General features: G+C 41.3%; 1 protein-coding gene across 3 annotated transcripts in view; it reads right to left on the bottom strand.

Moving 5' to 3' along the window:
* The window catches only part of CAPN3 (calpain 3), a 79,542-nt gene extending 65,760 nt beyond the window's left edge, over positions 1–13,782 (bottom strand). For 2 of the 3 annotated variants that reach the window (XM_077127573.1, XM_077127574.1), the window contains exon 1: positions 13,143–13,782. In XM_077127573.1, coding sequence (XP_076983688.1) covers positions 13,143–13,451 — 309 coding nt within the window. In that variant the 5' untranslated portion in view covers positions 13,452–13,782. The remainder of the gene's footprint in view (positions 1–13,142) is intronic. The other variant, XM_077127576.1, reaches the window with a different exon arrangement.
* Between the last annotated feature and the right edge of the window lie 1,789 nt (positions 13,783–15,571).

Here is a 15,571-nt window from a genome sequence, read left to right as displayed (position 1 = left end):
ACTATATGATGAAAATGTCATTATTCCCATTATTGAGAAGAGAAAAGAAAACTTAGAAAGTCAAAGTGACTTGCTGGTGGCTGAGCCATTGTTCAAACTTGATTCTGTTTGGTTCTAAATCCAGCTATCTTAACCATTTTCACAATGCCCCAGTTCTTCCTGTTTGTGGTTAGCCTGATGACCCCACTTCTCTCTAAACTGTCTAACTGAAGGTGACTTAAAACAGGGCCCAAGCAGACCTCCTACCAAACCAGATTCATTGGACAGATAAATCATGTCCCTGGGAGAAGCTCCACAGCACCTGGGCCATAGGCCCCTGGGAGCAGAGGGGGTCTTGCACACAGCCCAGGTTTTTCTGTAGCTCAGCTCCTTCCCACTTATCTCTTATACTTGCATGGAATCACTTTTATTTTGTACCGACGTAGGATTTCTTCTTTTCAGAATTGAGTAACATGGGTCAAATGACTTCTGGCTGGAGAGGAACCGTGGTAGAGTGTTAATTATAGAGATGTTGGGACATATGGAGGAGGTTGTAAGGTTAAAAAGTCCTCTGCTGTCACCACAGATTGGCAGAAACTTTCTGTTGTGGGTTGAATTGTGTCCCCCCAAAAAGATATTTTCAATTCCTAATCCCTGGTATGACCACATGTGGAAATAGGATCTTTTGGAGATGTAATTAGTTAAGATGAGGTCATTCTAGTTAGGGTGGGCCCTTGATCCAATATGGCTGCTGCCCTTATAAGAGGAGGGGAATTTGAATACAGAGACACAGACACAGAGGGAAGATAGTCATATGAAGACAGAGACAGAAGTTGGAGTTATGTCGCCACAAGCCAAGGAACCTGAGACCACAGAAGCTGGAGGAAGTAAGAAATGATTCACCTCTAGTCTTCAGAGGGACACGGCCATGCTGACATCTTGATTTTGACCCAGGGAAACTGATTTCAAACTTCTAGTCTTCAGGACCATGAAAGCATTCATTTCTGTTGTTCCAGTTTAAGGAAATTAATTATGGCAGCCTTAGCTAAGGCTTAAGCTAAGACAGCTTCCAGCTTCAAAGGGCTACGGTGATAGCCAAGCACTGGGTCCTAAGAAACTGATGGTTAACTTTCTGTCCTCTACATCTCACTCCCTGTCTTGTCTTTAATTCCATTTCAGACTAAAACGTACCCCAGGGTTCCTTGAAGAAATGATTCATTCCAGGTCTGGGGCAAGAAATGTACCCAATTGATCTGGGACATTTTATTGTGCAAGAAAACAAGAAATCCATTAAAGATTAATGGAATCATGTCAAATGATACAAACAGCTTGTAGGGGGTCTCCTACAAGCCCAAAGATTGTCCCAAGGATGGGAAACTGGAACATCAAAAAGAATGAGGACAGCAATGGACTAAAAAAGATCGCGATGTTTCCAACTCATTACACTCTTAATAAGGTATTGTTTCAAGCAGAAGTATGTAAGGATAGAGAGAACACTGACATCCCCCGGTGGAAAAATTGTACCTAAACAGTAAAGTGAGAGGAGTTTTGTGACTATTTAATCTGAAGCAATTAGACAAAGGATAACACAATTAAAGAATAGGAAGAATTCCTATTTAGAGGAAATCAGCTGACTCTCTTTCACTGTCTCCTGGGTCAGAGACAGAGATAATATGCTATAATTGTGCCTGGAAGAGGTCTGGCTAGAAATAAGGATGAACTTTCAGTTTGTGAAAGTTATGAGCTGTTGGTTATGGAAGGAGATGGTAGCATCCTTTTTCCTTCAAAACCTTAACATCAGGAGAGGAAGCAACCTACTTGGAATGGCTGAAAGAAGTGATTCCCAAAGTTTTCAGTCCTATGAGCTACAAGAAGTAGCAATTAGTATATTACATGCCTGGGGTTCCGAGGTGTACAATAAACTTCTAAAAGTCCTGATGGGGATTACTTGAACTTGAAAGTTGGATGAAAAAGGTTAAGTGAGTGTCAGCTGGTTCATGCTACTTCTCTTATACAGACTGCTTCTCGTGTGTTAGATGGGGGCACCATGACTCTTTGGAAATTGAAGTAAACTGGTTGTGAACCCCACTTCTTAGCCTCTGAGACAGCAGAGCCTGCTCAGTTTCCCACCCCCACCCAGAGTTCAGAGAGTTCCTGGCAGTCTGCTCCTCAGGCTTCTCTCTCTTCACATTCTGTGCTTTCCACAGTGATTTCCCGGTGTGCTGGCTCAGTCCTATCTGTGGAAGTCAAGATAGCAACCTCTGTCTATTCTAAAAAAGTTACTGTCTCGGGAATTTCACAAATTCATCAGTGAAGATATCTTTGAGGGGTCAGGTCATGGGGAGGGACACTGCGGGGGTCTGGGACCTTCTGCCCTTTTGCCTCCTTTACTCAACTTTCATTTCCTTTCTAGCTTTTCTCCCTCATGTGGAAGCCAGCAAATTTATTTTCTTCTTTCCCCTAGAAAACAATCATATCCACCCCCAAAGAGAAATTATTTCTTCTGCAATTACCAGGACTTTTTTAACAGGAGTTCTAATCCTCAAGCTTTTCTCCACTCCATCATAATTTTTCCTTTTGAAGAAATAGAAACAGAAGATCTGCCAGATTAAGGATTCAGAGGGTGAGCACAGTTTTAGTTAAAAGTGTGTAAAGAATCAAAGATAACTCTGCAGTGTTAAATAGGAGCTAACCAAAGGAACTTAACGATCTATACGCAAAGCCTTTTTTTTTTCTGGTATTACAGCTTTGCCGGAGAGGGAGAAGAGAGAAGGGAGAAGATGGTTCTGTCTGGACAGAAAGGAGTTTGGGAAGAGACCAGATCTTAAAGATCAGCATGGGCAGCTGCTGTGGTTGTTTCTATGCTCACGGGCAGTGTGGAAGAAAGAAATGGTATGAGAGGAAGAGTAGGAAGGGGATAGCAAAACTCGGAGCTAAGTCGGAAAGGGGTTGTGTCAGTTTGAAAGGATTATGTATGCTAGAAAAGCCATGTTTTAATTCTGATCCATCTTGTGGAGACAACTGTTTCTCTTAATCCCTATTCGGTACTGTAGGCTGAAAACTTGATCAGATTATCTCCACAGAGATGTGACTCGCCCAATTGTGGGTATTAACCTTTGATTAGAGGGAGATGTGACTTTACCCATTCCAAGTGGGTATTGATTAGTTTACTGGAATCCTTTAAAAGGGGAAACATTTTGGAGAAATCTTCAGAGCCAGGAGAATCGCAAAAGCCCACATAGCCAGAGACATTTGGAGATGAAGAAGGAAAGCACCCCGGAGGGAGCTTCATGAAACAAGAAGCCTGGAGAGAAAGCTGGTAGATGTCGCCATGTTCACCATGTGCCTTTCCAGTTGAGAGAGAAACCCTGAAAATTACCAGCCTTCTTGAACCAATGTATCTTTTTCTGGATGCCTTAGATTGGACATTTCTATAGACTTGGTTTAATTTGGACAATTTCATGACCTTAGAACTGTAAACTTGCAAGTTAATAAATTCCCCCCCTCTTTTTTTGACTTTGCAAATACTTTTTTATTCACTGTTCAAATCACTCTGGGATTTATCGGGCATCACTCTGGACAAACCAACAAAATCTCATGTCCTATTCAAGGTTCCATGTACTTATGGTGTTCAATTAAGCTGTCTACATAAGTTATATTAGGAAATGCACAAGTCAAAACATAAATTTTGTACCAAATAAACATTTTTTGCTTTAGTCTCACACATAAGTTAAAATTTTTAAATATTAATTACCATATATTTTCAGCACCCTGCAGTAATGACATTCCTATGTTCTTCCTCATGCAAAAACATTTTTAAAATTTGTACATTTAGTCACTATCATTATATACTCTAGGTATTCCTAGATTATACCACCTCAGTCTTTATTGTCTATCTTTCTGATTTCATTTGTGCCCCCCAGCCCTCCTCCCTCTTAAATTCCCCTTTTTAGAAGCCATTCTGTTTCTGGTATATCACATTCTAACAGCTAGCAAACTGGAACAGGGGTCTTCTTTGTCTTATTTTTCCATTCTAAGACTTTTTTTTTTCCATTGCCATTTCAGCATCTCTGATATTGTGATCCACCTTATATTAAAAGTTTCCTTCAATTGTAGCCATCCAGGAGGCAGTAGTGACTTTCTATTAAGATCAAGAAAGTATGAGCATCAAAATCTTTTGCTTTTGGTGAAATACAGTTGATGATGAATTACAGCTTGGGAAACTCCCCCCAAACCCTCTCCTTAAAAAGAGTCTAATGCACAACATGGATGAACCTTGAAAATCTTTTGAACCTCTTTTGTTGCTCAGAGGTGGGCTCTCTTTCTAAGCCAAGCTGCAGATGAATTCACTGCCCTCCCCACTATGTGGGACATGACTCCCAGGAGTTTAAATCTCCCTGGCAACATGGGACAGAACTTCCAGGATGAAGCAGGACCCAGCATTATGGGATTGAGACAGCCTTCTTGACCAAAAGGGGGAAGAGAGAAATGAGACAAAATAAAGCGTCAGTAGCTAAGAGATTTCAAATAGAGTTGAGAGGTAATTCAGGAGGTTATTCTTACACAGTATATAGATATCCCTTTTCAGTTTTTGGTGTATTGGATTAGCTAGAGGGAAATCCCTGAAACTGTTGAACTGCAATCCAGCAGCCTTGATTCTTGAAGATGATTGAATAATTAGAGTTTTTAAGGTGTGAACATGTGAGTGTGAAAACCTTGTGACTGACATTCTCTTTATCCAGTGTATGGACAGATGAGTAAGAAAAAAAAAGACAAACAAAACAAAACACAAAACAAAACAATAAGGGATATGGGGATTATGGAATGTTTTGGGTGTTCTTTTTTATTTTTAATTTTATTCTCATTTTTATTGTTTTTTGGAGTAACAAAATGTACAAAAATTGATTGTAATGATGAAGGCACAATTTTATGATGATACTGTGAACCACTGATTGTACACTTCAGATGATTTATCTCGATAAAAAAATTATCGAAGAAAAAAAAGAAAACCTTATGTAAGGGTTTTGCAAATACTATGATTTCACTTATATAAAATATCTCAAATAGACAAATTCATAAAGACAGAAAATAGATTATTGCTTACCAGGGGCTGGGGTGAGGAGAAAATGGGGAATTATTGCTTAACAGGTAGTTTCTGCCTGGGGTGATGGAAGAGTTTTGGTAATGGATGATGGTAATGGTAACAAGTGACTGCATTGTGGCTGCAATTAATTAAGAGCTTTACACTTAACATGGTTAAAATGGCTAATTTTATGTCATATATAAATGTATATATAATTTTTCAAAAGTTAAAATAAAACATGAATCGATGGGCTAAAGATATGAATAAGCATTTTTCTGAAAAGCAAATGCAGATGTCTCAAAAGCACATTAAGTGATGTTCATTTTCATTGGTTTTAAGGGAAATGCAGATCTAGACTACAATGAGATACCACCTTAAACCTATAAGAATGGCTGCTATCAAGCAAATAGGAAACTATAAATGTTGGAGAAGATGTGGAGAAACTGGGACACTTATGCAGTGCTGGTGGGAATGTATAATGGTGCAGCCACTATGGAAGACTGTTTGGTGGTTCCTTAGGAAACTATGACCCAGCAATAGCTATTCACAATTGCCAGAAGATGGAAACAAACCACATGCCCATCAACAGATGAGTGGATTAACAAAATGTGATATATATATAAAGGAATATTATGCAGCAGTAAGACAAAATGATGTCCTGAAGTACATGACAAGATGGATGAGTCTTGAGGGCATAATGCTAAGTGAAATAAGCCATACACAAAAGGATAAATACTGTATGATTCCACTTTTATGACCATGGTAAAGATAAAAGCATAGGCTTAAAATACAGAATATAGGGGACTTAGAGATACAGAAGCTAGAGATGGGGGAACGATTAACTAAGGAGGTTGAACTCAAATGCAAGGGAATAGATAGAAGTGAAGGTGGTTCTCTAGTGTGTCTATAAGTAATATTACCATATTGAAGATGAACAAGATTGAAAAGGGTTGTATAGACCTACTTTTCCCACTGATTAACACTAGAAATATAAATAAGTTCTTGTAAGAACTACCTCAAAGGTATGATCCATGTACAAAGAGTGTTTAAGTCCAGGGTACAGGGGGAAAACTGCTATTGCATGCTATGGGCTATGTTTAAAAGGCAAACCTCAGCACTACTACTAACAGCAGGGGTAAATAATGGGGGAGGGACAAAAGTCAAGAGGAGATTTAGATTTCCTATTTGGTGAGGGTGTGTTTCTTGGTTTTCTTTCTTTTGGGAACAATGAAATTATCTAAAATTGAGAGTGTTGATGGACTATGGACTTTGGGCACTACATATGATCCCTGATGAATGCAGGTGGCTGAAGGATGCACTGACTGAGAAGGAGATTGGTGAACATGGTGTATACTTATGAAAGAAGGTTGTGCTGCTACAAAAAAGGAACGAAGCGAGGGAAGCAATGATATTTTCTGTAGCACATAATCTAACTCAACCTATTTTTATAACTCATTTGAACAATTGAAATACAGGGAACCCAGATTAAGAAAGAGGTATTAATCCTATATAGCCTAATGTAATGCCTGGATACATCCTAGAGTATATTAAGTAGATAATCAAAAAGTATTGGCAAGTCCCTTGAGGGATGGGAGAAAAATGTGGAACTATTCAACTTTACCGTCAGGGAATCTCCTGATACTGTGTCAAACTCTAGGGACACCCATATCAATAGGCCACAGCCTTGATCTTGAGGCTTACTCTTGTGAAGCTTATGTAGGTTGCAGAGAAGCTTAGCCTACCGATAGGCATGCCCAAGAGTTACTTCTGGAGGACCTCTTTTGTTGCTCAGATGTGGCCTCATTCTTTCTACACCCAACTCTGTCAATGAAATCATTGCCCTCCCTCCTACATGGGACATGACATCCAGGGGTGAAAGTCTCCCTGGCAATGTGGGAGATGACTCCCAGGGATGAATCTGGCCCTGGGACCATGGGATCAACAATTCCATCCTGACCAAAGAAGTGTAACTAATAAAGTATCAGTGGTAGAGAGTTCAAATAGAGTCGAGAGGCTACTCTGGAGGTCACTCACACAAGCTTCAGTTAAACATCATAACCTGCCAATCCCCAACCAGGACCATTCCAGCCAATCCTAAAGAACACCTAGGGCAATCTATAAGATTCCATAAGGGTTCCATGCACTAGAGTAACTTTCCAGAAACCTACAACCTCCCTATGGTCCCTGGCCCAGATAAGTCCTGAAATCTGAAGCCTCTCCAGAACATCAGATAGTTCCATTTCCCTACCCCATATTAGTGACAGACCCTTCCAATATGAGAAATTTAGAACTGCCATAGCCCAAACACCCCTAAGGAAAGAGATGGAAAGTTCAAAGGTGATGGTAGAGTCATACTGAGAAGATAGGATTTAACAAATGAATATGAGTGCTGAATCATTAAATTGATATTTCTTTTAGTCTCTACTATCGCAGAGCAGCTAGAAGTAAAAACCTAAAATTGTGGAATTGTAACCCATGGCAAACTCTGAAATCTGTTCTACAACTAATTGTGGTGCTGTGCTTTGAAATGTATTGCTTTTTTGTACATATGTTATTTTTCACAAAAAAGAAAAAAATCAACTGTGGTGATAAAAAAATATATTTAAGCTTTCTAGCCTCCTATATTCTGGAGCAGCTAGAAGAAAAAATCTGAGAGGATAGTATGGTAGCCCATTACAAACTCTGGGATCTGTTCTGTAACTACTTGTTGAAGAGTGCTTTGAAAACTATGCTTTTTTCTTTCTTTGCTTTGTATATATGTTATACTATACAATAAAAAAGTTAAAAAAACAAAACAAAACGAACTATAGACTAAGAAAAAAAAGAGTCAAATTCAAGAGATTTCTGGATATGGGAACTGTAAGGAATTGAGTTACCTGTTTGGAGTATAAGTGGCTGCCTGTCTTAGAGAGAAGTTTCCCCAATTTCCAGGTGTTGGCCAAGGGAAATTGCTGGCCTCAGGAGTGGAGAAAAGCAGGACTAAGAAAGAGTAAGATTAGAACAACAGGGCAAAGAATAGCTGGGTACAGGGCTATAATAATAATAGACAGGAGGGAAGGCAAACACCAGAGAAATATAAATGAAGTTAAGACCCAGCTCTGAATTTGCAAAGTGTGGGGCCTTGAAAAGGTGGAGTTTTGAGGAGTTGAGGGGAAGTAGAAAGTTAGGTAGCTGTGATGGGTAATTGTATGGTTCAAGTTGGCTAGGTTATGGTGTCCATTTGCTTGGTCAAGCCCTAGACTGCTGGTTACCATGAGGCTATTTCAAGATAAGATTTACATCTTTAATCAGTTGATTTCATCTACCATTAACAAAGGGAATTGCCCTAAGCAATGTGGGGATTCTTCTTATTCACGCAAGGAGGTATTAAAAGCCAGAACTGAGGATTTCAGAGATGAGAAGAGGAATTTGGACTCAATGTCAAAACTGGCTCTTGCCAGAATTTCCATCCAACTAGCTTTCCTTGGGAAATTTAAGGATTTTAGTATCACCTTTATCATATATGTCTTATGAGATTTAGACTTGCCAGCTCCTGTCTTCTCCTGCTGGTTCTTTTTCTCTGGAGAACCCTGACAAACACAGCAGTCATGGCTGGAGGGTGAGCCACTGCCAGCAAATTACGAGGCACTGGGTTTGGAGATAAGCAGGAGGGTGGACACTCCCTTACTTCCCAGTAGACAATGGAAAATACAACTGAGCAAAAAGTTGTGGAGGGAAAGTGCAGGGTCTCAACCCCAGGAGTTTGGAAGACAGTGGAAGAAGAAGAAGGGTTTTCCTAGGGACAGAGCTGGAAGCTAAGTTGGAGGTGGCTATATATCAATTATGTAGATTTGACTTCAACTCAGATAAGTGAACTGGAGGCCCAAACAGGAAATAATCTCTCCTGCCCCAGCCGAAAGACACTGATGCCATGTGGATGGAGGAGGCTCTGTTAAGTTTAACTTGAAATGTCGTTTAATTTGCCTCCCAAATAGGATGGACTTTTCCTTCTCCAGGGTCCAGGTTAGTCTCGGGTTGGAATGAGATGGAGTTACAGAAAGGCGACTATCCCTAGGACTAAAGACAAAAGCAGACTTGGGAACATTGTTGTTGCTATTTTCTGCTATTGGAAATCCTTAGTGAGCTGTGATGACTGGTGCAAATAAGCACTGAACATGATCCTCTAGATGGAATCCACACACCTTAACCTAAAAGAGAATGTAAATCAACTTGCCCGTGGAGGGACCCTGGCCTATAAATAGCAGAGGCACCAAGGAAGGAGAGGTTGCCTTCCAAGGGAGGATTCCCTGGTGGGCTCCTGTCACCACGGCGTGATTCAAGGATCTCATGCTATCAAGTGTAAGGAGGCCACCAGATGTTCATTTCGTCACAAGACCTTACAACTGGCCCTCATTTTTCATCTCTTCAAAGGCAAAAGTGTTTGAAGATCCTTAGGCTGCCCTTGATTTTGAGGGTGATTGTAGGAGAGTGTAGAGAAATAGCTGAGAAACTTTTAACCCTGTGGGAGGCAAAGCCAAGAATTTGTATGTATTTATATATACACATTTACATACATTTATACATGTATAGGGCTAGAGACATATATATATATACACATGTGTGTATGTATGTGGAGATGTGTATGTATATATATAAACATGCATAAGAACATGTGTCTTTATCATCATGAGCATCATGATTATAATAAATAACACTTGATTGTTGAAGGATAATTCAATGATTCTATACCTTACACAATATACTCTCTCCCAGAGTCCAGTTTGTTGGTGTACCCAGGCATTATTTACCTTGGTGCACAGCCCCAGATCTCTGAGGTGGAGGGGAAATTTGGCAGGGCTGGCAAAGGGGAAGGCAGCTGTTTCTGAGAAGGAAACCTAGAGGGCCCTTCTAACATAGAAGTTTGCCCTGCTACCCTGAGTGAGGAACAGGTTTCCCTGGGATCAGCTGGTTGAAGAAAACTGGTAGCGGGGCTTGTACCTCTGAAAATAACTTCCCAGCTATTTCCCCTACTTCCAAGCCATTCTTGCCCTTATTTTGCCATTGAGCCACACTCTTGTCTCTGGCTGTCCTGGAAATTTGGTTCTCGGTTCTACTAGAGATGATCAGACCCACACAACCTGGACCATGCAGATAACTAAATTATAAGGCAAGGTATCTTGGAGGTACCACAACATAGTGGACACATCATCACTTTTGACTGAAGGAAAACTGGGTTTAAATTATGACCCCTTTGCTTACTACTTTGGGCCTCAGTTTTCTCTTCCATAAAATGGGGAAGAACATTTCTGCTTTTCAGGGTTGTAGTGGGGACTTACTAAAAGAGAAGAAACCTAGTAAAACATCTGGCTGATAATGGGCATATAGTACATATATACCTTATGATCATTATGGTTAATTTTTTTGATCTCTTAATAAATGCTCTGCACAGTGTGGTAAGCACCTCAAATAGAAGATCAATTGTCACAATAGCCTTCTGAGATAGGTTCTGTTTTCATCTCCATTGGAGGATGAAGAAACTGAGGGTCTAAGAGGTAACGACTTCCCCAAGGTCACACAGCTGACAAGTGGTGGAAATGAGATGTGAACACCAGGAGCCTCTTTTCTGAGCCCAAACTCTTAACCACTATAACTGACTGCTTCCAGGTGACTAAAGCCAATTCTACCAAAACCGACGCCCATGGTGTATTCATTCAGCAGACATGGCAGTATTCAGAGCAGGGAGTCATATTAGAGTTACAGAGGGAATGATTACTGCTCAGGGCATTTTTTTCTCAGTGTGTTGGGACACTGCTCTGTCTTACTCCCCTTTGCTCAGAAGTGAAAATGGTGGTGACTGTTGGGTGGGAGGGACAGGACATGTAGGTTTGAACACTGGTGAATGTGGATGTGTGGTTAGGGGTGTGGGGGTATGGGGGGTTACTGGGCCAAGGTGGCCTGACAGAAAGGAGAGTAAGGAAGGGGTCCTGTCTGTGATTCTGCAGACTGCCACAGCAGCAGTTGGGACTAAACGATGTCTCTGAATACTTGGATTGGTGAAGACTGTACATATAAGTCACTTGCTTTGTCTGGACCTGGGTCACCTCACCTGTAAAGTGAAGGGGCTGGATCACATCTCCAGTGTTCATTCTCAAATTCCATACTCTAATTTATGCTAATGAACCAAGAGACATAATTTCCCTGGGGTGAAATTTTGGCCCATGGGTGATTCAGGATTTTTATGTTGTTGATGGAGGTAGTGGAAAAAACTTGGCACAATCAGGTCTGGTGCTCCTCATTTCATGCAGACCCTGACAGAATAAATTTTGTTACCCAGGACCCATCAACTGTCTAGAGCATACTAGACCTCAAATCATTTTTTGTTTTGTTTTTTTTTGCTTTGTTTTTGCATGGGTAGGCACTGGGAATTGAACACGGGTCTCCGGCATGGCAGGTGAGTATTCTGCCACTGGGCGACTTTAAAAACCTTTTTAAAAATATAATTTGCAAGTCTAGATAATAAAACTCAAAACTTATCAAAAATGTCATTAAGAATGGCATTAGTAAGCAACAGTATTGAAAAATACCCTTTGTTAGGAACTTAGGAGATGACCCCTGAGCAGAATTTTGAAGGAAGAATGAATCAGATAAAAACAGGAAGGACAGATGGCACCATGGATGCCATAGGCAAAGGCCTTGAGGTGTGAGAAAACTTGGAACAATAGAGCAGTCGAATAGTCAACACAGCTGTGTCAGTGTGTGGGGGAAAGAGGGAAAAGATGGGACTGGACAGGTAGGTAAGGGACAGCTGGAGAAGGTCCAGCTAGAGAAGGTCCTATAGATCAGCTAAAGCAGAGTTTGGGCTTACCGCGAAAGACACAGGAGATCAATGAAGACATTTCAGCAGGGCTGTGGCATGACCGAGTACTCTGGCAGCAAGTTAGTGGCTGAGTCAGGGAATGGAGTTCTTTACAGCTTTCTCCCCTAACTGAGGGCTCTTAGGACAGTCATGGGCCTTACCGTATAACTTCAGGAGAGGAAAGAAGCCCCGGGGAACGCACAGGACGAGATGGGGGTTGTTGTGTATATCATCTCAGATTAATGAAAACATGACTTGGAACCTCAGCAGTCAGCTGAGGAACAGCACTGGGCTTCAGCGCCACGACATTTCTTCAGAAAGGGACTAGGCTAGCTCTCTTCGCTGTAGGATCACATAGCTCAGGGAAGTTTTTGCTAATTAGTTATCACTCCTGTTCAATGCCTTTCTTCCTCTCAGGACTCTAGGCTTCCCGAGAGCAGGGATTTTTGTATTTCTTATTCAGTGCTATCTCCCCAATCAACTGTCCAGTCTGGCATGGGGAAATCTCAATAAATACTTCTTGAATTAAGAAGAGTCCCACTGCAGGCATGATCAGAGAAGGCAGCCAGGGGCATATTATTTTCCTTCTGGCAGGTCACTGTAACTGAAACCCAGAGGCTGGAGGAGCTACCTAAAAGAGAAGGAGTTTTAATCCAAACTCTTGCACATACTCACAGGATATACTTCTCTTTGTTGTGCCTTTATTCTTCATTTATGAGGTGAGGTGTTTTAGAATGACATGGCTACTAGCAAATTAAGGAACCACATCATGACTTTAGCCCCCCAAATTCGAAGAATCTTATAAAGATGCAAGAGATTGAAGCAAGGAAGAGTAGAGCTGGACTGTTTGGGGTTTGTTCTGGGAAAGGAATATTTACTTTTATAGGATGAATTAAACCATCGTTCCAATTCCTAATTTAAACAAAGCAAGATTATTCCAGAAAGAAGGGAGAGAGAGAGAGACAGAGTGACAGAGAGACCGAGACAGAGAGAAATGAACAGGGAGAGGGAGAGAAAGAGAATCAGGCCCTGGCTCCCTTCTTCTTAAAGCCGATTTTGCAGTGATCTGATAATATCTAAGACTTCTCCCTCTCCTCCCCCTTCACACTTGAGGACAGAAGCCAGCAGGGTCAAGCCAAGATTCTTCCCCCAGTGCCCATGTCATAGCTGGGCTGCTGGGAGGTGCTGAGTGGGAGGTCTTCTCTGAGGGGAAAAAACCCAACCAGCAACCAATAAGCTACTCACCGGAGGTCTCTTCCAGACGAACTGGATGGGGAACTTCTGGCTATAAAAGAGAGAAGTCTCATCCGGTGGGAACTCAGGATCCAGATAAAGAACCTTCTTTTCTAGACATTTCTTGTGGAGCTGCTCAAAGGTCTTCTCTTTCACTCCGATAATAGGAAAATTACGGCTGATGATGGCTGAATAGATGCCATTTGCATTTCCACCCCCGGCCTCAGTGCTCTTGCCCTGGGCTGGGTAGGGAACCAGCCCTGGAGACCTGGGTTCAGCCCCTGTCTTTGGGGCTACACTCGCACTAATGACAGTCGGCATGGCAGGCAGCTTTGGAAGGAACAGGTTTTTAAAGAAAACAAAATACTGTTACCTCCAAGGAAAGGAAGCAACTATAAAGGGGAAGTTGGAGTGATTCTGTCATCTGAGAGAAAATGTCCAATTCAATTCAAAGTTGAAAACCCATCAGAAGTTCGTCCAATTTATGTCCATCTTAAAATCTATGCCTTGATCCTGAAGCCTTAAGTTCCTCCTGAGGAAGGAGCAATGAAGGATTTCTGAAGCAATGTTGACCTGGGGGGCTCCTACCAGCAGCAAGCATGCCTCAGGGAAAGCAAGAGAGTGAGGGTTGGGTTTCAGTGGCCCAAAGAAGCTTGAGCCAGGAAAACTAAAAATAGACATGAAGAAAGATCATGAGTATGAAAGCAAGAGAAGGGTTTGCATGAGACTAGCCTATGTGGTTGAGAGAAAAGGATCTGGCCAGGGACATTTTTGTATTGCCAATAAATGCTGGTGTTGTAAGGAAATGGGGAAATATCCGAGTAACTAAGTTGAACATCAAAAATTAGCAAAGAACTGCTCATGTGGTATTGAATAGGTGGTTCTACAGACTATCAAATAATTGGCTGCCAAATTAATGGAAAACAATAATTTTGACTAGCAAGGGTGAATGTGAAATAGTAAATTCCAGGGGAACAGTCTAGGTATTTTTGAGAACACGCTTTTACTCTGTAAAGCTCCAGGATATCAGAATATTGCTTAGTATTGGATTTGCTATTTTTTTCTAGAATGTTCTGGTATCAACATTCAGAGGTACTGTTTTGTGGAAAATACCACTTGGTAGAGTCTTAGATTGAGAAAAACCCTTAGTTTCCTTTTGCCCACCTACTTGACCTAGCTACCCCTTGCATCCCTTCACCCCCAAAATAAAGACTGGGACTAAATCCTTCCCAAAAAATGCACCCGGTTATATTTTACATATTGATTACTTAAGCCTGACACTAGGTGTTGAGTCAGAAGCTGGAATTAGATACTGACTTAGATTGGTCATCAAGCCCCAGGTGTCATACTATAAGTTGGTTTCAGGGTTCTTGGAAAAGAGCACCAGGGGAATTGCCTGCCTGGCCTCTATCTTGGCTTCTACACACGCAGCTGTTCTCTGTGCTGTAAGGACATGGCCACATCCCAAGTCTGGCTGAGTGAAGGCTTGTCTCTGATTGCAGCCATGCCTGTTCCCGGGTGACCAGACTCACCAGATCAAGGTTAGAGGCTACAGGAGAAAGTGGGACGTGATAAGTGATAAAGGGAATAATATCAGGCTTATGATCCCTGGGGTGACAGCTTTGAGGGACTCCACATCTGGGGCTTTTAGGAACCATCAGACTAAACTCCTGTCCCTCTAAGGAAATAGCCAAGGACATTTAGTAGTCTTGGAGAGGCAGAACAGAGAGCAGCCTCTGGAGGCTGACTGCTGAGTTTCAAAGTCTGGGTCTGCTGCTTACTGTCTGTGTGTCTGTGTAACATTAGGTGAGCTACTTCTTCCTTTTTTCCTATGTCTTTGTTTTCTCACCTATAAAATGGGCATAAAGATAGTCACTCTATTACTGGATTGGTATAAGGATGAAACAGGCCAACTTTTTTTTTTCAATAAAAAGATAAAATTCTATTTCTACATTGTATTACCCTATCAGCAATGGATAAAAATGCTAATCATCAACAAATACTCCCTGGGCCTTCTAAGAACAGGGTCTCTTGGATTCTATAATTTTAGGTGACATGTCTGTATGATACTTCTTTTTGATCTCATCTCTTTTAGAGCTGTCAAGAAGAAATGAGCTAAACAGTGGAATCTGAGAAAAATAGTTCTTAGCCAGGATTAAACAGGCTAATTTTGTAAAACATTTACAATAGTACCTGGATTGTCTTCACTCAATAAATGTTGTTCTTGCTATGATGAGAGAAGACTTGGATTTAGTATTACCTCGGGATTAGATCGGACTGAATGATACATTCGCTCATTTATGCACATCAGCATGCACTCTATGAGCATCTACCCAGCAATGGATGCACCAGGCCCAGGCTCATACAGTACACGGTGTTTCCTCTAGAAGCCGACATTCTGGCCTGCACTAAACAAACATCTCCAAAGACTGGCTTCCATC

Source organism: Tamandua tetradactyla, chromosome 14, assembly GCF_023851605.1.
Source record: "Tamandua tetradactyla isolate mTamTet1 chromosome 14, mTamTet1.pri, whole genome shotgun sequence".
Lineage (NCBI taxonomy): Eukaryota > Metazoa > Chordata > Mammalia > Pilosa > Myrmecophagidae > Tamandua > Tamandua tetradactyla.
This window is presented reverse-complemented; position numbering and strand designations above follow the sequence as displayed.